At 40.5% G+C, this 25,119-nt stretch overlaps 1 protein-coding gene and 1 pseudogene across 2 annotated transcripts; both read right to left on the reverse strand.

Moving 5' to 3' along the window:
- Positions 1 to 1,910: 1,910 nt before the first annotated feature.
- On the reverse strand, positions 1,911 to 5,197 carry LOC122142400 (adenosine receptor A2b-like). Of its 2 annotated transcripts, none has more exons than XM_042752895.1 (2): positions 3,937 to 5,193; positions 1,911 to 3,321 (listed from the first exon to the last, which is right to left on the reverse strand). In XM_042752895.1, the coding sequence occupies exons 1-2, from the start codon at positions 4,806 to 4,808 to the stop codon at positions 3,285 to 3,287; spliced, it is 909 nt and encodes a 302-aa protein (XP_042608829.1). In that variant the 5' UTR covers positions 4,809 to 5,193; the 3' UTR covers positions 1,911 to 3,284. The 2 variants fall into 2 exon arrangements, with proteins under 2 accessions (XP_042608829.1, XP_042608828.1); XM_042752894.1 differs by lacking the exon at positions 1,911 to 3,321 and adding an exon at positions 3,336 to 3,617 and having other exon boundaries at positions 3,937 to 5,197.
- Positions 5,198 to 13,925: 8,728 nt separating this feature from the next.
- LOC122142401 lies at positions 13,926 to 23,160 on the reverse strand (annotated as a pseudogene).
- Positions 23,161 to 25,119: the final 1,959 nt, after the last annotated feature.

The following is a 25,119-nucleotide window of genomic DNA, read 5'->3' on the forward strand; positions in this document are numbered from 1 at the left end:
ACACTGACACTGCACGCAGGATCTCACTGCAATCAAATTAAAACACACCCATAACAAAGGAGCCATACTACCCCTCAACCCACTTTACATTTCCCCATCTGACATCTGCACAACACCTGTTTTGTCCGTCTGCATCTTTCTTGTGATTTTAGCGCCAGTTTGCCCTCCTGTCCATTATTTACTGCTGTAGTTTCCAGGGAGCAATTTTTTTTTCTTACTCAGTAATTAATGTGTTTTAAAATGTAGCGAAGTACTATACTTCAAACAAAATATACTCAATTAAAAGTAAAATTACAGTTTTTAAAAAATTACTTTAAAAAGTAGAAGTACACAAAAAAGCTACTCAATGACAGTAAGGCGAGTAAATGTAATTCGTTACTTTCCACCTTTGGATCTTAGTGTGTTTCGCACTGACTTTTCTTTTTAACAGCCAAAGCACTGTGAGACCCATTGTTCCAATAGTTGTAATAGCGGGCAGGTTTGTGGTCCGACAAAATAAGTGAATGGGCCACATAATATTTCTTAAGCAGGATACTTTGTGCTACGTTATCGCCCCCTTTCATAGCTTCAGCACACACTCAATAGGCCCTGCGTTCGATGAAGGATTTCGGAGGGTACAACTGATGGACACCTCGGGCTCCCATGATCCTTGGCGCAGATTCTTTGCATGATCACGGCGCCTCCGTGTGGGCACGTGATGATGACGCAGAAGGGCACTTCAAGAAACAGTTGTTTGGTCTCCTACATCCTTCAACCCTTCGAAGCTCTCACTCCGAAGGGTAAACCCTTTGAAGGGACTAGGGCACAGGAATGAGCCCTTCCCAATGGAAGGCAGGGATAATATGTCGAACGTCACCTGACCAAACCCGAAAAACAGGTCTCAACGCTTCCGCTTGTCGGAGAACCTGTTAACAGTCGTGTTAAATAATAGCGATATCTATGGACTTTTAAGATAATCAGTTAAACTATCTAGCTACTTTTATTGTTGACATTTTGTTAAATTTTTATAACCTATATAAATGTTAGTGAAAAGAATAATAAAAAACTTTTAGATATCAGTCCGGAAATCGGTTATGATCATCATTGGTATCTACTTTGAAGGCATCTTGAGTAAAACTGCTTCATATTTAACGAAGCATATGCAAAATGCTTGAACCGGAAGCAACCAGACCCGTTAAAAATAGTTTTAAAAAAAACTTAATATTCATGAATCAAATATAAGGCATTATATTTGGGTTAAAATCAATAACTGTGTGAAAAAACTGTCTGTTGCGCATAGGACTTAAAAACTTTTTTACGTGATGGTGATGGCCATGGGAAAAATAGGGCTGTCTTTGGTTTCAGAATTTGTTTTGGGTGTATTTTGTCCCAATCCGGCCCTGGTCAAAACGGACCTGGCCGGCTCGGAATCGGCAGACCGCCTGGCGGGTCACCGGTCCGAGCCGACCATGGGGACATTCTAAAACGCTTAACGTGGCTTAATGTACTAAGACAGTGATATTAACACACCAAAATCACTAAACATTATACTAATAAAGTATACTATCTACAAAAAATCAGATGAGCCCAGAATATGAATGCAACGCGTTTAATAACACGTTAAGCCTTTTCCCATAGAAAACCGCTATAAGAAAACGCTTAACGTGTACTTATTAACAGACCAAACTCACTAAACATCATACTAATAAATTATACTATCTATACAAAATTAGATGAGCCATGAATATGATCTCAACGTGTTTAATAACACATTAAGCTTTTTCCTCCCATAGAAAACCGTTATAAGAAAACGCTTAACGTGGCTTAATGTACTAAGACAATGATTTTAAAAAATCAAACTCACTAAACATTATACTAATAAAGTATATATGTACAAGAAATCAGATGAACCCTGAATATGAATGCAACTCGTTTAATAACACATTAAGCCTTATGATGGTTTTCTGTGAGATTCATGTGGCAGGTTCCTGGAAACTGTTTCAGCCTTTTTTTCTAATTAAATGTGCGCGTATGGACTTTATCAAACAGTAGAAGTCACTGATGTGATGCGTAGAAACTATAAAATGCGCAATTCAAACCAAAATGCCGCCAGTAAACTCTTTAAAACGTTTTTAAAATTTTTAAATTAAAGTGTTTTTGTGGCCAAAACTGTAGGCCTAAGTGACACACACACATACATTCACACATGCATGATGTAAGAAAGCAGTTTATAATCTGAAGTAAATGCAGAGTGTTGGTCAACAGGTTTGTGAAAGGTTTTTGATGAACAGGAACTTTTTAACTATTTGTGCTACACATTAAATAAAAAAATCAATCAATTTAAATTAACATTTTAAATGGTTATCAAACTTTAATTTACACAGGCCAATAAAAACAACAGTGGATGAAAGGGAACTTGTCTTTGAATAGCCTACATATATAGATACAAAAAAAAATCACTCATCAGTCTTAGCTTGTACATACAGTACAGATTTCTGAAACAAAATGTCATCTTGGCACTTTATATAATTAATCTGCTTTCAGTAAGTTACTTCCCAAGAAGGTCAAATTAAGACGCATAAGCAATAATACATTTGCTCTATTAAATGCTATTTGAAGATACAACAGATATATCAAGTGGGAAAAAGGACAGGGACATGAAACTGTACACAGAGTTGTTCACAGATGTTTACTGAATATTTAAGTATAACTGGCCAAAAAAAAAAAAAAGGTTGTTGCATGCTGTAATATTTTGTAAATGCAGTGCCTTTTGTGCATTTATCGTGGCACGGTTTCAAAAATCTTATGCAACATCACAAAATGTATTTCCTTTAAAAGTTGCATTAATTTTTGGCAAAGATCTTGTATTGACAATGGGAGAGTTAAACCACTCTGTAAAATCGACTACAGCACATCCAAAGATTTTCAGTGGAGCTCAGGACTCTGTGGTGGCCAATTCATGTGTGAAAATGATTCCTCATGTTCCCTGAACCATATTTTACAGTTTGAGCGATTGAATCCTGGCATCATCATCCTAAAATATGACCATGAAATACATCTTCCAACTTGGTTGTTTAAGAAATAAAACGCTGCACATTGCATCATTTAGGGTTAAAATAATTGTTGTGAACCACATGCTAGAAACATTATTCAATGCAATATTGATCCAGTCATGAAATCTTAAGCATTTGCTTATTTAAATCCAAATGGAAACTTTTTTCTTTTGGCCAGGCAGTGTATTCTTAAAGTCTCTTTAAAAGACCTGCCACTCGAAGATTGTCACATCCTGAAGATCCCTGCTACATCTAGTCTAAAGTCTTCTCCATATTCTGTGGCTTCACTCTGAGAAAAGATAAAACAACTTTTGCCATAATATGTCAAACATATGAGTGCAACAGAGAAAATATGAAAGGATAAATCAGAAAGAGAACAATTATGGGAGAAAATGTATCTATAAGTGAGTTTAACCAGGAAATTAGGAAACAAACTGGGTGTCGCAGTGAGATGCCTTTCTGTTTGTCTGCACGGGTTCCCCCACAATCCAAAGACATGCAGCACAGGTGAATTGGATACTGTAAAATTGCGTGTGAATTTGTGTGCATGTCTGTGTGTGTTCAGGGCTCCAGCCCTTCATGAACCTTAAGAAGATAAAACAGATTGGAAGATGGATGGATGAAAAAAAAAAAGGATTTTGGGCCTTTTACAAACAAAGGCCTGCTATAGTGTATGTCTCCTGTTGGTAGATCTGGATTTTGTAACAGCTTGCAATCTGCAGAACAATGCCACATCACTGAAAATGTCATGATTTTCCAGTTATCCACCATTACTGTATAAGAACTTAATGTATCAGTATATACATATATAGCTGTTTATGTAGAAAGATTTGACAAAGATAAAAATTTTAATCCCTGTTATTTTTCAATGTTCCATTAGAAAGTGCATGTGTGATAGATTTACCTTTTACTCTTGCAGCATGGTATTCTCCAGACTTTAATCATTATGGTGCTCCTGAGTGGAGTACAGCCTCTGATGTACAGTAAAGGAGTGATAAGCGCATTGACGCGCGCCAGAATGCGCAGGGGGTCTGTGCCGTCATTTCTAAACGGATAACACGAACCTCCTCTAAATGTACACACAGTCGTAAGAAGAAACCACGGCAGCCATGCAATCAGAAAACACACAGCTACTATTATGATGAGATAAATGGACGCGCGCTTGTTGTCGCGTTCCTCGCTCGGGGGTTCGCGTTCTAGCTGAAATTTGGCGATGACAAACAGCCTTAAATTCAAGCCAATCATTATAATGACACTAAAAATGTTTGCCACAAAAGTACCCAAGCCCGTCACAGCCTTAGCGACCCCCGTAGTCACCAAATTATAAACAGCCACTAAAATAAAAGCATAAACCCAGTAGGCCAGAATCACCAGCAGGGTTCTGTTTCGAGTCATGCGCTGCGAGTATTTGAAAGGCGCTGAGACCGCGTGGTAGCGGTCCGCTTGCGCGGCCAGAATCGCCATATAGGACAGTCCCAGAAAAGTGGGAACGATGTAGAGAGTGCGAGTCGGCGAATCAAAATCATCGCGTACATCCATAACTCCAGCATAATAATACGAGACGCCCGTGCAGATGTCACTGAGACACGTGCTGAGCATGTACATGAAGCGGTTCTCGTTCCGCAGTGATCTGTTCATCACGATGGCGATAAACACGGAGACGTTAATAAAAATGATGGCGGTGGCGAGAATTATATTAAAGAGAAACACGAGCACGTTCTCGAAACTAGTAAGAGGCAGCACGGTGCCGAGCACACTGCTCTCAGAAATATTCATGAGTGATGAGAGTATCAGTAAATGCACATGGAAGAGAGCACAACCATCGCTGATAGTATTGATGACCGCTGATGATGAGAGCGCGCGAGTGAACGCAGACACGCGTGCGGGGCGTTTTTAAAATGAGGAGGAGGACTGTCTGAGATTCACGTGGCAGGTTCCTGGAAACTAGTTTCAGCCTTTTTCCCCCCCCCTTTAACTTAATGTTTGCATAATATCATGCATAACCAAGAGTATAAAGGTCCCGATATACTTCAAACGAAATCGTAGAACAAACTGATATGACGTCATTTCGAACAAAATCAGGCCGAAACGAAGTTCGTTTTGAGTTCGTTTCGGCAGTTCAAAACAGATCACCAAAGCGAACTTTCTGGGGGAGTTCGGTTTGGCTCCTAAACACCTTTGAGTTTCTATTGGTCCGTAGCGATTACGCAATCGGTGGGTGTGTTCTGAAACTCCACCTTCTTTGAAGTGCGATTTTTTTCTGCGAAAACAGACACGTCAAGCCAGACACTTTCTGCTCCAGTTAGTGACACTCACGCGTTTGAATACTTTATCACAGATGAAGTGAATTAAATGCAATATTTGTCAAATACACAGACATTTTCATGAGCAACAGAAACACTTTTTTATATAATGCTTAATACAGCGTGATCTTTAGAAGAATAAAGTTCAACATAATCATATTCTATTTAAATACTAATAAAGTGGGGATATATATGCTTTTATCAGTGTTGTATGATAAACGTGGGCGTGGATCAATATAACAGTGCGACTACAGTAAAAAAGCTTTTATCGTTCTAAAAACACAATTTTATGGCCATTATAGGAATTTAAAAGGTTAGAATAAACCCGAAACACACGTGATCGTTGTCATGCGGTGAATCTGGCCAATCGTGAAACAGCTGTGTCGTCATCAGCGCTCGTGCAGTCGCTTTGGAGAAACTGCGGCGGTTGAAGGTACGTTCGACTTCATGCAGCACTGCGCAGACCGATCGCAATCGGACTTGAAGCAGTGCATGCCGGTTAGAAATTTTGTCCGACTTGAGACGGCGCCGACGCCACATGACGGCCACGTGTGGCATCAAAGTACCGCGAGAGCGTTTCGAGAGCAGCCGGCTGACTCAGCCGGTGCAGTTTCTCCAGAGCAGCTGCAGGAGCGCTGATGACGACACAGCTGCTTCACGATTGGCCAGATTCACCATGACAACGATCTCGTGTGTTTCGGGTTTATTCTAACCTTTTCAATTCCAATAATGGCCACAAATCTGTGTTTTTAGAATGGTAAAAGCTTTTTTACTGTAGTCGCACTGTTGTATTGAGTAATGTTTATCATACAACACTGATAAAAACATATATACCCCCACTTTATTAGTATTTAAATTGTATGATCTTTATTCTTGAAAAGATGGCGCTGTAGTAAGCAGTATATAAAAAGTGTTTCTGTTGCTCATGAAAACGTTTCTGAAACGTCTGTGTATTTAACAAATGTTGCATTTAATTCGCTTCATCTGTGATAAAGTTTGCAAACACAGCGTGAGTGCCACTATGGGAACAGAAAGTGTCCAGCTTGAGGTGTCTGTTTTCAACTCCGCCCCCGACTGCAAGCAGCTGCACTCATTGATCGCCGCCTGTTGCCGTGCTTCAAGTCGAACGCACCTTGAGTCAGCCGGCTGCTCTCGAAACGTTTACGCAGTACTTTGATGCCACACGTGAACGTCATGTGGCGTTGGTGCCGTCTCAAGTCGGACAAAATTTCTAACCGGCATGCACTGCTTCAAGTCAGATTGCGATCGGTCTGTGCAGCGCTGCGTGAAGTCGAACGCACCTAACAATATCTCCGGCCTATTCACTAGCAACATGAATCCTACACTGGAGTGTCGAATAGCTGAGCTGCACATATATATTCGCACCTGTTCGGTCGCTCGCGGACAGATTTTAAAGATTCAGAGAAAGCATTTAATTCCTAGAAAGAAATTGCAACGAAGCTTGGTGTTGATGACCCGGAGACGGAGTTATGCAAAAAGCGAAGCAGAGAAACATCCGAGACAAGTTTTCCAAAGCCATGAAAAGAATAAAAGGAAAGAGTAAATATATAAGGTACATGTACCAAATACATGTTTCAAATAAATGTTATACCATACTGCTGCTGCTGTTGTTGATTTTCTTTCAATAAGCGAATTGAAAGGGTATACAATAAATGAAATGCCAAACGAACATACAATAATAAACCTTTGTCTATATCAAAATTAAATCATGACACCACATACAATATAAAAATGTGTAACAATTTATCCAGTTTAATAAAATAAATTAACACTAATAAAATAAAGTAACAAACTTACTCCAATATTTTTTTTCCACGCCATGCTAAAGTGTTCAGACTATGAGACATTCACATTTCCCATAATCATTATTCTTTTGTCTATAATATTCTGACCATTGGGGCCCGTCTCACTCATCTAGATTGCCTACACTTCATCATTTCATAGTTGTTGTTTGTAGGGGATACGCGTGATCGTCGCGAGTTATGTTTCCATTAATTTACACCCCGCCTCCAGCAGCGCGAGGGTGTTGGAAAGTTCGGAAACAGTATACCGTCACTCAGCCTTTTCAAACTTCTTTTTTTACGTTAAACTTAAAACGAAGTACGTTTTCGTTCTTCGTTTCGGGGCAAAAAGAAGTTCGAAATGGCTGAGCGACGGTGCACTGTTAACGAACTTTCCAACACCCCCGCGCTGCTGGAGGCGGGGTGTAGATTAATGGAAACATATGTCACAACGCTCGCGTGTATCCCCTAAACAAAACAACGATGAAATGAAGAAGTGTAGGCAATCTAGGTGTGAGACGGGCCCCAGTGGTCAGAATATTATAGACAAAAGAATAATGATTAGCAGCAATTGAGAGTCAAGTATCACGTTTGCAATACAAAAGTACCATTCCATAATCAGTCCTTTATGGAAAGTGTGAATGGCTCATAATCTGAAAACTTTAGCATGATGTGGGGAAAAAAATATTGGAATCAGTTTGTTGCTTTATTTTATTAGTGTCCATTTATTTTATTAAACTGGATAAACAAAGGTTTATTATTGTATGTTCGTTTGGCATTTCATTTACTGTATACCCTTTAAATTCGCTTATTAAACGAACAACAGCAGCAGTATAGTGTAACATTTAATTGAAACATGTATTTGGTACTTGCTACCTTATATCTTTACTCTTTCCTTTCACTCTTTTCATGGCTTTGGAAAACTTGTCTCGGGTGTTTCTCTGCTTCGAAGAACTATAATCGACAGTACATACAAACAAAAATCTAGTATAAATCTAAAAGTGCCCTGTGACTGGAAAGTGGTAGAAATAACAATTAACTTCTGACTTGTTTAGGACTTGTTTACAGTTTCATCTGTAAAAAGGCTGTTGTATTTTTGTCTTTGTTTACTTAAGCATTAAACTTAAGCGGCGCAAAAAATACTACAACTCAGTTTAATCATTGATGCGGTCTACATTGGATGCGGCACGACATATGACAAATCCCCGACAGAAAACTGCTGCTCTATTCTATTTGCGAAGTATTGACAAATGGTAACGGACAGCACCTGGTAACGTCACATGTAAGAAGGCATAGCAACCTCCAAAGGTATATAGTAGTCAGCGTTTGAAGTGGATCAAAACCATTCACCAAAGTTGTCATGAAACCTTCTTTTTAGGATAACTTGGCTCTTATGATAACTCTGAACTTTTTGATCCACTTCAAATGTTGACTACTGTAGTTCGAGGAACATTCCTAGAAATGGTATACCTTTTAGTTAAGGCATACTTAAGAGCCTTATAGTACGCTAAAAGACCGCTTTATCGGGAAACGCAGCCCAGAACTATAAGGATTCACACATTACGCACCTGCAGCGCTTCTATAGGGAGAAAAACAAAGTAAAACAACATGTATAAAAAGGAATAAAATAAATAGTCCTAAACAAATATCATTGTATCAAATTATAAAATAAACCACAAATTATAATGGCATATGTAAAACTTTGTACTATAATTGTATAGCTGCTTATAATTTCAGATTTTTGTTGCTGAATACCATAAAATTTAAATAATTTGCTGCTACGCAAATGTCTGATATGTGAATTATTTATTAGCCTAATATTTTTAATCAATGCAGCAAATGCTTTAAAAAACAGCTTTAAAAATACTTGCATTCCAGATGATTTTAAATAACTTCATACGGGTAGCTTGAATCTAAAACATCATCATGAATTTGTTGTATTCCTATTTGTAAAATACAAATTAATTGTTGAAGGCTTTCCAGATCTCATGAAAGTGCGTGGGCTATAGCATGATTTTCTGTTTCTGTTCGGCCTAATATTTAGACGCAGAAATTGACTTTGGCGTGCAGACAATCTTGCTACTGATATGAGATGGTGCTAACGGAGAAACAGTGAGAGAGCAGTTCGAACGAATGCGAATCGATTGTGAAAGCACCAATTAAAAAGACTGATAAATTCATAATTAATGGCATGGCTGGTTCAGTTGACAGAAATACGAGATGCATATGATACTGCTGAAATGTTTGCGGGACAATTCTCAGGCCGTACACCTGCAGGCGCCACTGGGCATCACTGCAAGCGACCAATAGGGAAAACTGCATACCAACTTATATTTTGAAGTAGTCATTATTCCTCAGTCACAAGCCTGTTAGGAGATATAAATACTATTAAAGTGTGATAATTAATCTGTGCTAGTCTACAGATGCGCGTGGCTCCAGCCATTCGCACGACCACTGCGCATAGGCACTTAAAATCAGGTTTAAAAATCTGTTTAGTTTCAGTAACGATACTCGATTAAGTACATTACAGCTCACAGTTTATTCTGCATTTGTGGCTCTTAGCAGTAAATTAATTACTGCTATAAATTATGGTTATTTCTAACATTCCACACTCCAATCACAATAATGGTGTTGTTTGAACAAACCACTATAAAGTGCCCAAACACCAATATTAGAAATTCTTGCTGCTCCATATGCAGCGCTCTTATTAGGATGGCAAAGAACTTTAAAGTCCCCCGTAGTCAAAACATGTAACCCTTAAAACTCATCTTTGATCATCAAAATGACATATTTAAATGTTTTTCTTTTGAAAATTCTCATGCCTCAAAATAGCTTGAATGAAACTCTGCACCCTTTCTTCATTTACTCTACACGGATCTATGAATATGCAAATTATCCCTGCCTCCACTCAGTCACACCGACCAGCGCCTCCTGATCATAGACTGTATACTGAAATATTGTTTTAATTAACCCATATATGTTTGAATCAGAAAAAAGTGGTATGCACAATGTAAACAAGACAGATGGCTATCTTTGTAAGGTAACTTTATCTGTTTGTGCTGGTGGTTCCTATGATGGAGGGCTGAGGGTAAGCAGAGGGGCTGCCAGGCGACAGCAGTGGAGGAGGCTGGAGCAGGTGGGAGGGCAGATATTTGAGGAGGGGGCACTGGAGGGCGCATTCTATGAGCAGGCACTGGAGGGCGCTTTCTAGTTTAGTTTAGTTTAGTTTAGTTTAGTTTAGTTTATTTATTTATATCAGGACACTGTGCAGTTACTTAAAAAAGATGGCTGCACCAGATTTAGCATTATGCTAATTTCCATCTGTAGTCCTACACAATTAAAATTACATAACAGAGTTAAAATTACATAACAAAGGCAATTAACATATAAAAAATGATATAACAAAGATGGTTAATACGATATAAAAAGGCAGTTTACAGAGAAGGTACAATATACAAATATAAAGTGCAAATTACCAATGCGTGTGCAAAATTAGCTAGTTGCAAGGTTATAAGGTACTAAATATATGGAGTGCAACAGTTTCTTTTAGTTTTTTTTTTTTTTTATAACACATAGCACAATACAGTGTAAAAGCCATCAAATGGTACCCACGAGGGTATCATCTGATGGCCAGATACCCATCTGGTGCTTTTAGTGTGAACAGGACTAGTGGTCTAAATGCCAGTCTTTGACTGTCCGTGAGAAGCTGCATTATTCTTTAGATTGTCTGGAAGCCCATTCGATTCTTTGATGGCTTTATAGGAAAAGGCTATAGGAGCAGGCACTGGAGAATCGGAAGACCCCTCGGGGCTGGATGAGGGAACCATGGGCGAAGAAGGGTTGGACCGGACCAGCTAAAACAACGGAGAGAGTAGAGGGGGCAGTTCGATCTCCAGATCAGATTCCCAGTCAACATAGCCTCCTCCTCGTTTTGGCCCTTTTGGCGTTCCATACCCAAATCACTCTCAGCCGTGGTGCGATGCGGTGTCTTTTCTCCCTCGTGGCAGGTGTTGTTGCCTGCTCATACATCTTGACTGACGTCACGGCCTCCGCGGCGATCCTCAGCTCTGTCGCTCTCTCTAGGGATAGCTCGTCGGTCGCGGCGGTGGCTCTCCGTCAGCGATGGGCTCAGGCATGCTCTCCGCACATCGGGCTGGGCTGTGAGTCAGGAGTGGCACTGGCGATTAATCCCTAAGAACCGGCGGGGAACGGAGATCCATTTCTCGCCAGTGTCCACTCCATAAAGGTGGTGAATCCCGCTCGAGGACCATCTTCGGACGACAGCGCTCTGCACGCGGTGTTGAGGCTGGTGTCATAGAACGCGCAGAGCGCGTTGTCCGGATAGTATGGTGGGCCACAGCCAGAAACAGTCTGGTATGACCCTCGAGTGAATTTTCCCGCTGCTCCACCAGGAGGAGGATGAATTTGGGCGGAAGGAGTCCCTCGGGGCGTGACAGTCAGTGGGCAGTATATTGTTCGTGAAAATTGTGAAAAATATGAAAATTACTTTTAATTATGAAATATAATTATTCATTTTAAAAATACAGTTGCCAACAGCATTGATTTTACGCTACTATAGCAACAATTAAGGACAAATCCACATTTTAATTGTTACATTTGACACACAAACCTCCCATCCAACTAAGAATGCATGTAGGCCTTGCATGTAAGCTAAAGGTATGATGAAATGTTATTATTTTATTTTATTTTATTTTTTATGTTTAAAAGAGAGCTAGATGATCGTATTTAGTTGCTTATATGTGTTTTATTGTAAAGCAGACATAAGTAAGTATTTCTGGGGGCGGCGGTGTTATCACCTGTCATATTAATATCTGGTGATCTATAATGTATTTATTTCCTGAATGTCAGAATTTTCGAATATGTTGACCTACGCGATTTTGTTTTAATAGGCCTATTATTAAATACTCTGCCATCTGTAGTCATTCCACAACGGTAGGCTACTTTTGTGTTTCAATGTAAATGCGTTATGGACGTCTTTGAATGCTGCGCTCTGGTCTCGGGTCTTTATCAGCTTCACGCGAATGATAAAACACGGCGCTCAAGTTCAGAGAAGTACAGCTTTTGAAAACACATTTCTAGACCTTGTGCTTTTTTAATTCCACTGACCTGTGTCTCGCACTGACCTGTCTTTTTAACTGCCAAAGCAAAAGCACTGTGAGACCCATCGTTCCAATAGTTGTAGTAACGGGCAGGTTTGTGGTCCGACAAAATAAGTGAATGGGCCACATAATGTTTTTTAGTCAGGATACTTTGTGCTACGTCATCGCCCACTCAGCACACACTCAATAGAGATGCTCTGAACCATGTTAACCTCGAATTAACCATGGTTTTGCCACACTAATAAAAAAAAGTAAAAAATAAAGCTATAGTTTTGTTAAATCTCTAATATTTAGGCTAAGTCATAATATAAAACAATAAAATATGGTAGTATACTTTAAATATAACTAAAATAAATGTATATATAATTTAATTTTGCTTATATATTAAATTTAAAATAAATATATATTACATGCAAACAAATTACAATGAGGTGGTTGTTTTGCAAAAAGGTGGAGACTGTGTGTTCTGTTCGTGACAGATATTACTACAAGAAAATCATCGGGTAAAGTTAACACACACACACACACACACACACACAAATGACAGACAGAGAGATATCAGGGAAAATTAACAGATTGAAAAGGAAAATGAAAGCGCAGTTCAAGAGCGAACCTTTAATTATTTTGCATGCCCCCGGCAAAAGAACTTAAACCTTTTTTTTATGTGATTGTGATGGCCATGGAAAAAATAGGGCTGTCTTTGGTTTCAAACTTTGTTTTGGGTGTATTTTGTCCCAATCCGGCCCTGGTCAAAACAGGGACCGGAATTAGCCGATTTTTACCGCATGCTCGGCTCGGACCGGTGACCTGCCAGGCGGTCTGCCGATTCCGAGCCGAGCATGCGGTAAAAATCGGCTAATTCCGGTCCCTGGCCGGTCGATCAGTGCATCTCTCTAGTCATCTCGTTTTAAAATACTTAATATTCATGATTCAAATATCGGGAATTATATTTGGATTAAAAAAAATCAATAACTCTGAAAAATATGTTTGAAAACTTTTTTGAAAATAAATTTGTGTAGCAACTCAGGTTGGCTTATTTAAGGTTCAAGGAAAGTATTTGGGTTTATATTTTTATTCAAAAAAGCAGCACACTATTACGTGTAGGGTTGAAGGAATACAGACATACAGTAAATAACATGTGCAACTTAAACATTGCACTAATTTTAAGATTTCATGTGCATATACATTTTTATTTTTGAGATTTCAGAAGGCAATTTATAATTTGAGGCAAATGCAAGGTGGTGTTTAAAAGGTGTTTAACGAACAGAAACATTATGGAAATTAGGGAAACAGTTATATATTAACCTAAATAATAAAAGTATTCGCAGGACAATTTAAAAATAAAAAGTGATTAATATATATATATATATATATTTTTAATGATTATCAAACTTTAATTTACACAAACTAATAAAAAACAACAGTGGATAAAAAAGTAAGTTGTTTTTGGACACATAGCCTACTACAGAAAAGAAGTCACTCATCAGTCATAGCTTGTAGGGCTACATACAGATGTCATATACACAATGTCATCTTGGCACTTCATATTTTCAACAAGTTACTTCTTAAGAAAGTAGAATTAAGATGCATAAGCAATAATACATTTGCCCTATTAAATGCTATTTCAAGATAAAAACATGTCAAGACAAGTGGGGAAAAGGACAGACATGAAACTGCTCATAGAGTTAGCTTTAACTTGTGTGTTTTAGATTCACAGATGTTTACTGAATATTTAAATATACATTGCCTGGCCAAAAAAAAAAAAAAATAATGTTGCTGCACTCTTATATTTTGCTGCAGTGCCTTTAGCTTTGACTACCATGTGCATTTATTCTGACATTTTTTCAAGATCTTACGCAGCATCACAAAATGTATTTCCATATTTCCAAGATCTTGTATTGACAATGGGAAAGTTAATATGTACAGCCACTCTGTAAAGTCTTTCAGTAGAGCTCAGGACTCTGTGGTGGCCAATTCATTTGTTAATATGATTCCTGATGTACCCTGAACCATTCTTTTACAGTTTGAGCGACTGAATCCTGGCATCATCATCTTAAAATATGGCCATTAAATACATCTTCGAACATAGTTGTTTAAGAAATAAAATGCTGCACATTGCATCAGTTTGGGTTAAAATAATTGTTGTCAACCATATATCATGCTAGAAACACATCAATGACTGCAATAATGATACAATCATTCACTCTTAAGCATTTGCTTATTTAAATCCAAATGATAACTTTTTTCTTTTGGCCAGTGATTTCTTAAAGTCTCTTTAATTTAAAAAGTCATGTCACTCGAAGTTTGTCACATCCATGCTACATCTTGTTTACAGTCTTCTCCATATTCTGTGGCTTCACTCTGAGAAAAGATAAAGCAGCTTTTGCCATAATATATCAAAGATTGCAACAGAGAAAAGATGAAAGGTTAAATCTGGAAGAGAAAAGGTATGGGAGAAAATACATTCACTACTATCAATAAGATTAACTAGGAAAATCAGGAAAGAAGTGGCTCAGTGAAAGGCCTTTCTTTCTGTGTGTTTACATGTTCACTGTGTGTCTGCACGGGTTTCCCCACAATCCAAAGACATGCAGCACAGGTGAATTGGATACTGTAAAATTGCTTGCAGTTCTCTCTCTGTGTGCGTGTGTGTGATCTGTTCAGGATACCCTGACTGTGGCCCGAGATGCTGGGAAAGGCTCCAGCCTCCCGTGACCCTTCAGAGGATAAAGCGGGTTGGAAAATGGATGCATGGATAGAAAAAAAAGAGGAATTTACTGGGCAAAACCAACAAATGCCCTGCCATATGTCTCATGTTGGTAGGTCTGGATTTCATTGACTTAGAAATGTAAAGATTTCAATCTGCAGACCAGCACAACATCCCTGGAAATTTCATGTCTTTTTAATGACTTCATCCAGTAATGATTGTCACGTCCTCCCCCCAGTCTAGGGTCGGGGATTCCGGACAAAGTTAAAATAAAGAATTTAGAGACGATGCCCGCCCCTCTCCTGTCCCAGCTGACACAAACACAACGGAGCGAGAGTATACTTAAGAGAGAAAGCTTTTAATTCACAAAGTAACATAACAGGAAGCGTGAATCTTCAGGAGGGGGTTATGGCCAAAATAACAAACAAAAGAGGAACTAACTAAGACATGATTAAACATTAACTTACCTAACAAAACCAAAACCCAAAACAAAATACATCAGTCTCCCCTTTATTCCCTAGCTGTCCAAAAACAGGAGAAAACAAGGGATCATAAAGCAAATGGCAACCTCCTCCCTACGGCTTCCAAAACAAACAAAAGATTACATTAAAGCAAACATAAGAACAAAGAACTCTCACTCGAACGGCAACCACCCAACAGCTACCATCAGGGCAACCAGTGCGATGAATGTCTGGGGCAGGAGACGGCGGGCAGAACGGCAGCGGCCAATACCGTGGAGCTCTGCAACGCGCATACACAGCGAGCTCCCAACGCCGAACCACATCAACCGACAACCCACATGTCGAATGACCGACACGCCTCCCTCAGTGCCATCCTCCTCAGCTTTTAAGCATGCTCCATCCTCCACATAATCACCTGCAGCTGCATCCAATTAACACTGCGCAGAGGAAAAGAGAGGGAGGGAGAGAGAGAAGGGAAACTGCATAACAAAAACAAACATCACCACAATAAAGACAGATAACAAACAATTAAGTCCAGAGGACGTAACACCCCCACCCTTAACTACAAAAACCCGATTTGTAGTAACGACAAAAGGTAGCAAGCCATGCAGTTTTCAACAGGCCATCGAACTATCGTCGGTATAAACCCGGGACAACGCATCGGCTACAATATTCTCTGTCCCTTTCTTATAACGGATGTCTAAATTAAACTCTTGCAAAAAGAGTGCCCATCTCATGAGGCGTTGGTTAGTATTAGACATACGAGCTAAAAATATCAGAGGGTTGTGGTCTGTGTACACCACTATGTGATCACCTGAGCTTATGTATACTTCAAAATGCTGAATAGCCAACAATAGAGCTAGAGCCTCTTTCTCTATGGTGCTATAATTCCTTTGACACCGGTTGAACTTCTTCGAGAAATAGCTCACTGGATGTTCGATCCCAGCATCATCAGCTTGTATCAGCACCGCGCCAGCACCATTAGCACTCGCATCCACCTGCAGACTAAAGGAAACAGCAAAAATTCGGAGCCTGGAGAACTGGAGCATTGCATAACAGATCCTTAGCAGAGCAAAAAGCGGTTTCACAAGTTTCATTCCACACAAATTTACGTTCCGTGCTCAGCAAGTCAGTAAGAGGTGCAACTACAGAGGCAAAATTCCGACAGAAACCTCGGTAGTACCCAGTCATTCCCAAGAAACGCCGCAAATCGCGTTTATTAATAGGTGAAGGGAATTTCACAATGGCTTCAATCTTAGCCTGAACCGGTTTAACCTGACCTTGTCCAACCAATTTACCAAGGTAAGTCACTACCGCCTTAGCAAATTCACATTTACTGAGATTAAGTGTCAAAGATGCTTTAGCCCAATCGCTCCATAACTGAACCAAGAGTGCATAAATGATCTTCCCATGTCAGACTATATATTACCACGTCATCTAAATAGACTTCGCAGTTTTGCACATCTGACAACACAAGATGCATCAACCGTTGGAATGTGGCAGGTGCATTGCGCATCCCGAAAGCCATGACCGTGTACTGCAGGAATGCGTCGGGTGTAACAAACGCAGAAACTTCAGAAGCGCGCGCTGTTAACGGCACCTGCCAATAACCTTTTAAAAGGTCGAGTTTAGTGACATAACGTGATGAACCCACACGATCAACACAATCCTCCATCCTAGGGAGAGGAAAAGAATCAGCCTTAGTAACCTCATTTACTCTGCGAAAATCCGTGCAGAATCGAAACGAGCCATCAGACTTTGGCACAAGTAGACAGGGTGAGCTCCATGGACTCTGACTGGGTACAGCAAAACCGTTACTCACTAAATACTTGACTTCATCTTTCATCGCTTGACGTTTGTGTGGATTAACTCGATATGGGTGTTGTTTGATCGGCGTACTCTGACCCACTTCAATATCATGCATTAACATATTTGTCTGCGAAGGAACATCACCAAACAACGTAGAATGCTTGTGAATCAGTTCAATAACATCATCACGCTGATTCTTAGATAAATACGAAAGGTGAGATGGCAAGGTGGCTAAGATAGAAGAATTCGGAAAATCTCCCACAAGATGCTTGAACATCCTTGCCAGTCACCTCACCTGTCTCTAGTGCACCAATGAGAGATGGTTCAACAACATTCGTAGTAGTCACAATTGCAGCAGAAGGGTTGACTTCAGGCACGTCTCTGGCAACATATGCTTTTAACATATTCACATGGCAAACTCTACTTTTGCGTCGTCGATCTGGAGTTAGAACTGCATAGTTAGTATCGCTCAGTTTTTTCTCGATTTTATATGGACCGGCAAAACGAGCATGCATGGGGGAATTAGGCACAGGCAGAAGGGCAAGCACAGAGTCACCTGCCTGAAAGTCACGAACAACACTTGTTCTATCGTGTCTACTCTTCATCTTAATTTGACTCTCAGCAAGATGCTGTTTAGCAACTTCCCAAACACCATGAAGTTGTTCACGAAACGTACTCACATATTCAAGGAGGGGTACACGAGGAAGGATCTTTAGCAAGAAACTGTTCACTTAACAATTTCAAGGGTCCACGAACAGTGTGTCCAAACACGAGTTCGGCCGGACTAAATCCTAAGGATTCTTGTTTGGTACTCCTTATTGCAAACATTAGCAAAGGTAGTCCATCCACCCACTCTTTATTCGTTTCAACGCAATAAGTGCGCAACATTGATTTTAGCGTCTGATGAAAACGCTCGAGCGCACCTTGCGATTCAGGGTGATACGCACTCGACATCTGGTGTTCCACTTGTAATTCATCTACCAGCTGTTCAAACAAACGTGAAGTGAAATTTGTTCCCTGGTCGGTCTGAATTACTCTAGGTAACCCGAACAGAGAGCAAAACTTTACCAGCTCCTTAACCACCACTTTCGCTTTTATAGAGCGCAATGGCACAGCTTCGGGGTAGCGGGTGGCTGCGCACATTATAGTAAGAACGTACTGATGGCCAGACTTAGATTTTGGCAAGGGGCCAACACAATCCAAAATAAGTCTCTCAAACGGCTCCCCTATGACAGGAATAGGTTTGAGTGGCGCATGCGGAATCACTTGATTAGGTTTGCCCACAAGTTGACAGATGTGACAAGACCGAACGAATGCAGACACGGAAGACTTCAAACTTGGCCAGAAAAAATATCTAGCGATGCGGTCGTACGTTTTTGTAACACCAAGGTGACCTGAACAAATATGTTCATGAGCTAGCTTCATAATTTGCAAACGATAACCAGTAGGAAGAACAATCTGATATACACGATCACTGCCTGGGGTTGACGGCTTCCACCAGCGCATCAACACATCTTCATCCCAAAAGTAACCCCACCAAAGCATCTGACGCTCGAGTTCTATCAACAGCCGCACTGATGCATTTAAACAGAGTTGAATCAGATTTTTGCGCAGCGATTAACTGTTCCCCTTCCCACTTTTAAGGAGGTTTCGTTTGCGCTGGAATTCTCATCACACGGTAATGGATGGGGTTTAACAAGCAATTTACATTCTGCGACCTCAGGCAGTGCAGCTAAAAAGGAACTTGACAGATCCACTACATCTTCAAATTTCTTTTGTGCACGTGTTACAACACATGCCGAGAAAACAGTGGAGAATTGTGACAGAGCAGCTACCTGCTCACTAACATTAGGCTTCGCTGACACAATCGGGAATGGAAAAACTTTAGCTCCAGCCAAATCATTACCCAAGATCATACTCACGCCCTCCACAGGTAACTGTGGCTGCACACCAATGCTAACAGGACCCGAAATGAGGTCAGATTTTAAATGGACTACATGCAACGGCACAGGAGTACAGCCCATCTCAATACCTCGAATGAGTACATCATTGCCTGTATATGACGCACTCGAAAACGGCAGTGCACTCTCCAATATCAGTGACTGTGCGGACCCTGTATCTCGCAGCATGACTATAGGCTTTGCCTCAGAATCATCCGAAAGCGAAACTAAACAGGTTTGCAAAAATGATTCAAACACATTAGGGCTAGAATGCGGTGGCTGTCCAGACACGGAAATAAACGCTACCCCTTTAGACTTGCTAGCTTTTTGCTGCCAGGCTTTACAATTTGTGATAAGATGGCCAGGATCAAGGCAATAAAAACAAGCTCTTTTTTTGTCAGGACGTTTTAATGTATTTGCTTCATCGTCAGCCCTAACAAAATTACCCCTTAACATCCTTTTTTCTCTCCCTACATCCGGAATGAAGGGTGCTTTATGAGCGCGCATAACCGGGAATACAGTCTTATGAGTGAGCACGAATTCGTCTGCATGTATTGCTGCATCAGAAAGTTTAAATACTCTCTGCTCGTTCAAATGTACCACAATACTTTCGGGCAGACAGCTCTTAAAATCTTCAAGTAAGATCAACTCTTGCAAACCCTCAAGAGTCGTAATCTTAGTAGAAGCACACCATTTCTCGAATAACGCTCTCTTCTCACGCGCAAATTCCACAAAGGTTTGCTTGGCTGCTTTTGAACATGCCCTAAATCTCTGTCGGTACGCCTCCGGTACTAACTCGTAAGCGCGCAATACAGCCACTTTCACAACATCATAATTCAGTGAATCTTCAATTGGCAAGGCCGCAAAAATCTCTTGCGATTTGGGTTTTTGCGTACACTGCAATAATAATGCCCACATCTCTCTAGGCCATTTCAATTTAGCCGCAACACGTTCGAAGGCCACGAAGTACGAATCGACCTCAGTCTCACGGAATGGCGGAACGAGTTTGACATACCTACTAATGTCAAAGTCGGGTTGATCCATCTCAGAGCTACCGGAAGCCAGCCTGGAGCGTGGTGACGGAACTGGTCTCTTACACATCTGAGCTTCCAGGTCCAATTTACGCAGCTTAACATCTCGATCATCGGTTATCTCCAACTCTTTCAGCCGAAGCAGTTGCGTTTCATATTCCTGTTTCTTTAACTCAAGATCTAACTCTCTTAAGCGAACAGTTACCATTGGATCTACTTGAGAAGGCTTTTTACCATTCCCTGAATATACATCGTCAAATACCTCTCCATCAGTCTCTGCCTCCGGACCTCCAGCTATGGAACGTTCAGGCAAAATACCAGTCTCTACTAACCTAGCGTACAACTCCTCCTTAACAACCTGCTTCCTTTCCTCTTTAGAAACAGTTATATTAAAGAAATCCGCTATCTGTATCAGGTCTACTTTCCTACACCGTTCAAATTCTCTTAACGTGGGCGAAAGAGTGAACTTAACTAAATCGAAATCCATCCTAAACCCTATGAACTTCCTCCCCCATCAAAAGATCAAAACAGCCAAGCAAAAAGGCTTTGACGACAGATAACGATTCAAACAAACAACCATAACAAATCACCACGAACAAACAAGCCCCCAATTGCTATGGTGTCACGGCCATACGAATTACAAAAAGACGAGCGAACGGCCAAACAAACACCAAATGTTATAATAACCGGACGAAATACCAATTATCAAAACGGCTGGACGAGCCCCCAATTGTCACGTCCTCCCCCCAGTCTAGGGTCGGGGATTCCGGACAAAGTTAAAATAAAGAATTTAGAGACGATGCCCGCCCCTCTCCTGTCCCAGCTGACACAAACACAACGGAGCGAGAGTATACTTAAGAGAGAAAGCTTTTAATTCACAAAGTAACATAACAGGAAGCGTGAATCTTCAGGAGGGGTTATGGCCAAAATAACAAACAAAAGAGGAACTAACTAAGACATGATTAAACATTAACTTACCTAACAAAACCAAAACCCAAAACAAAATACATCAGTCTCCCCTTTACTCCCTAGCTGTCCAAAAAACAGGAGAAAACAAGGGATCATAAAGCAAATGGCAACCTCCTCCCTACGGCTTCCAAAACAAACAAAAGATTACATTAAAGCAAACATAAGAACAAAGAACTCTCACTCGAACGGCAACCACCCAACAGCTACCATCAGGGCAACCAGTGCGATGAATGTCTGGGGCAGGAGACGGCGGGCAGAACGGCAGCGGCCAATACCGTGGAGCTCTGCAACGCGCATACACAGCGAGCTCCCAACGCCGAACCACATCAACCGACAACCCACATGTCGAATGACCGACACGCCTCCCTCAGTGCCATCCTCCTCAGCTTTTAAGCATGCTCCATCCTCCACATAATCACCTGCAGCTGCATCCAATTAACACTGCGCAGAGGAAAAGAGAGGGAGGGAGAGAGAGAAGGGAAACTGCACAACAAAAACAAACATCACCACAATAAAGACAGATAACAAACAATTAAGTCCAGAGGACGTAACATGATGAATGGGTCATAAGAATTTCATGACCCATTCATCATTACTGGATAAGGATTTAATTTATCAATATATACAGATATAGCTGATTACTATAGAAAGAGTTTCCAAAGATAGCATTTATTTTCAGGCTTATAAATTTATCTTATTTCATATTGTCTATGAGAAAGTGCACATGTGAGTGTGTGATAGATTTACCCTTTACTCTTGCAGCATGGTATTCTCCAGACTTTAATCATTATGGTGCTCCTGAGTGGAGTACAGCCTCTGATGTACAGTAAAGGAGTGATAAGCGCATTGATGCGCGCCAGAATGCGCAGGGGGTCTGTGCCGTCATTTCTAAACGGATAACACGAACCTCCTCTAAATGTACACACAGTCGTAAGAAGAAACCACGGCAGCCCATGCAATCAGAAAACACACAGCTACTATTATGATGAGATGAATGGACGCGCGCTTGTTGTCGCGTTCCTCGCTCGGGGGTTCGCGTTCTAGCTGAAATTTGGCGATGACAAACAGCCTTAAATTCAAGCCAATCATTATAATGACACTAAAAATGTTTGCCACAAAAGTACCCAAGCCCGTCACCGCCTTAGCGACCCCCGTAGTCAACAAATTATAAACAGCCACTAAACTAAAAGCATGAACCCAGTAGGCCAGAATCACCAGCAGGGTTCTGTTTCGAGTCATGCGCTGCGAGTATTTGAAAGGCGCTGAGACCGCGTGGTAGCGGTCCGCTTGCGCGGCCAGAATCGCCATATAGGACAGTCCCAGAAAAGTGGGAACGATGTAGAGAGTGCGAGTCGGCGAATCAAAATCATCGCGTACATCCATAACTCCAGCATAATAATACGAGACGCCCGTGCAGATGTCACTGAGACACGTGCTGAGCATGTACATGAAGCGGTTCTCGTTCCGCAGTGATCTGTTCATCACGATAGCGATAAACACGGAGACGTTAATAAAAATTATGGCGGTGGCGAGAATTATATTAAAGAGAAACACGAGCACGTTCTCGAAACTAGTAAGAGGCAGCACGGTGCCGAGCACACTGCTCTCAGAAATATTCATGAGTGATGAGAGTATCAGTAAATGCACATGGAAGAAAGCACAACCATCGCTGATAGTATTGATGACCGCTGATGATGAGAGCGCGCGAGTGAACGCAGACACGCGTGCGGGGCGTTTTTAAAATGAGGAGGAGGACTGTCTGAGATTCACGTGGCAGGTTCCTGGAAACTAGTTTCAGCCTTTCCCCCCCGCCTTTAACTTAATGTTTGCATAATATCATGGATAACCAAGAGTTTATCAAATAGTATAAAGGTCCCGATATACTTCAAACGAAATCGTAGAACAAACTGATATGACGTCATTTCGAACAAAATCAGGCCGAAACGAAGTTCGTTTTGAGTTCGTTTCGGCAGTTCAAAACAGATCACCAAAGCGAACTTTCTGGGGGAGTTCGGTTTGGCTCCTAAACACCTTTGAGTTTTTATTGGTCCGTAGCGATTACGCAATCGGCCCAGCAAACACAGAACGTTGTGAGGACGTCGCCAGTTCGTCGTCATTTGGTCAGCGCGACATTACTTTATGGAGACGTTGTGAGGACGTCGTGGTAAAGTTCCATTTTTGGAATCTCGGCTAACGTCCCAGAAACGTCGTGGGCACGTCCTCAAAAGACGTCGCTACTAGTTAGTCCCATTGGGGACGTTGTAGCGACGTGGTCAGCTGGTCTCCAGATAACTTTTCATATTATTGCACTAACGTTACATGTATTATTATTATTATTATTATTATTAAGATACCATTTGAACAGCCTATTATTTGGAAAATATACTAAAAATTCAAGCATGTTAAACGATGGCATGAATTCTATATATAATATTTGCCATCAATTTAAGAACAAAACAAATAAACAATTTACTTAGCAAATGGTGATAATGTTTGTTAATGAAAGAGATTTATTGAAAGAGAGTACGGGACAAATTAATATTTAAACCTTAAACTAGCAGCGCGCGTCACTTTCTGAGTTAAGTGCGCGACGTGCGCGTGCCCGTCATATTGTAACGGTCAACTTCCACCGGACGCGACGGACGCGGAGGAAAAGGTAAGCGCTATAAATCTACTTTTATTCATAGATTTTAACTGATATAAAGTTAGATGACATCAAAGAGGAGTAGTGTTTTGTATTTTTGTAGGTTTTCTAATTCAATTTAATAAATAAATGCTCTGTTTGGTTAATTAGCTCAAAAGCAGTCTCAGAGGTGGTCTAAGGTAACGTTAACTGTTAAAATCTAATATAACGTTACCTGTTTTAAATTATTTGAAATTTAACACGATAAACTATGCAGTATTCACTTTCTAATTCTTTAAATTTTAACCGTAGTAACGTTAGTTTGTTTGAATGTCTGCCGCTTGCGCTTGATGATGCTCCCGCTAGTCATATTGTGAACTTGAATATAAACCGCTGTATAAAGTTTAACTTTAATTAGATCGAGGCTGCCGAAATCATGTTCAGTGTATGTGGGATTAATAATTTACCCCTTTCTCCCTCAAGAGGCAGGCCTGTAAATTCTGTCATCTGCTCATTATTGATTATTGGTGTTAATGGTGTTTTTCACATGAATGCTTTGTAATGCTAGTTTAATTCTCAAAATAGATCTGACACTTTAGTTTCAACAAAAGTAAACAAATCGTTCACTTTTTTTAGGTCCTGACTGCCACCAGTTGAGTCAATGATTCGGTGAGTTGCTTTTAAGAAAATATATTAATCTGTTGCCACCTAGTAGTTTAATGTTTTATTTATTGCTTTAAAATTAACACATATATTTATCATCAGGAGAAGAGACAGTCTGGGCAGCAGCAACAAGACAACTATTACAAGTAGAGATGGGTTTTCAGAACTGGTACTACTTTGGTTCCTGACTTGTTCGGTACTGAAAAAATTGATATAAGCTACAGGATCAATAGTGCTGCTATCAGTATTCTTGTAACGTTGATTCATTATCCTTTAGACACAACCACAGATCATCCAAATCATCTCCAAGTGGATGGCAGCAAGGATCCAGGATCAAGAGATGATTCTTCATGAAGACTGTTCCATAGGAAGCAGTGAATCCTGGGTGAAAAACTAAACCTGGTTGTTTCAGCATCACTCAGGCAAGACTAAATACATTTAAATTTATTTCAGTTGGTTATGTGTTTCAGGTCATCCTGACCATTCTGCTGTCCTGGATGTAAGGCCATGCTGGAACTGCATTTCTCATGGTTGAAAGATTTGTGCAGCGGTATCCAGACATATAACGCCCCATTCATACGGGGCGTCGGCGTCAGTGCCTCTCGTTTACTTTGAATGGAGTGATGTCAAGCGTTGGCGAAATTAATTGTGGGTCCGTT

The sequence above is a fragment of the Cyprinus carpio genome, chromosome B25 (assembly GCF_018340385.1).
Source record: "Cyprinus carpio isolate SPL01 chromosome B25, ASM1834038v1, whole genome shotgun sequence".
In the NCBI taxonomy this organism is placed as follows: Eukaryota; Metazoa; Chordata; class Actinopteri; order Cypriniformes; family Cyprinidae; genus Cyprinus; species Cyprinus carpio.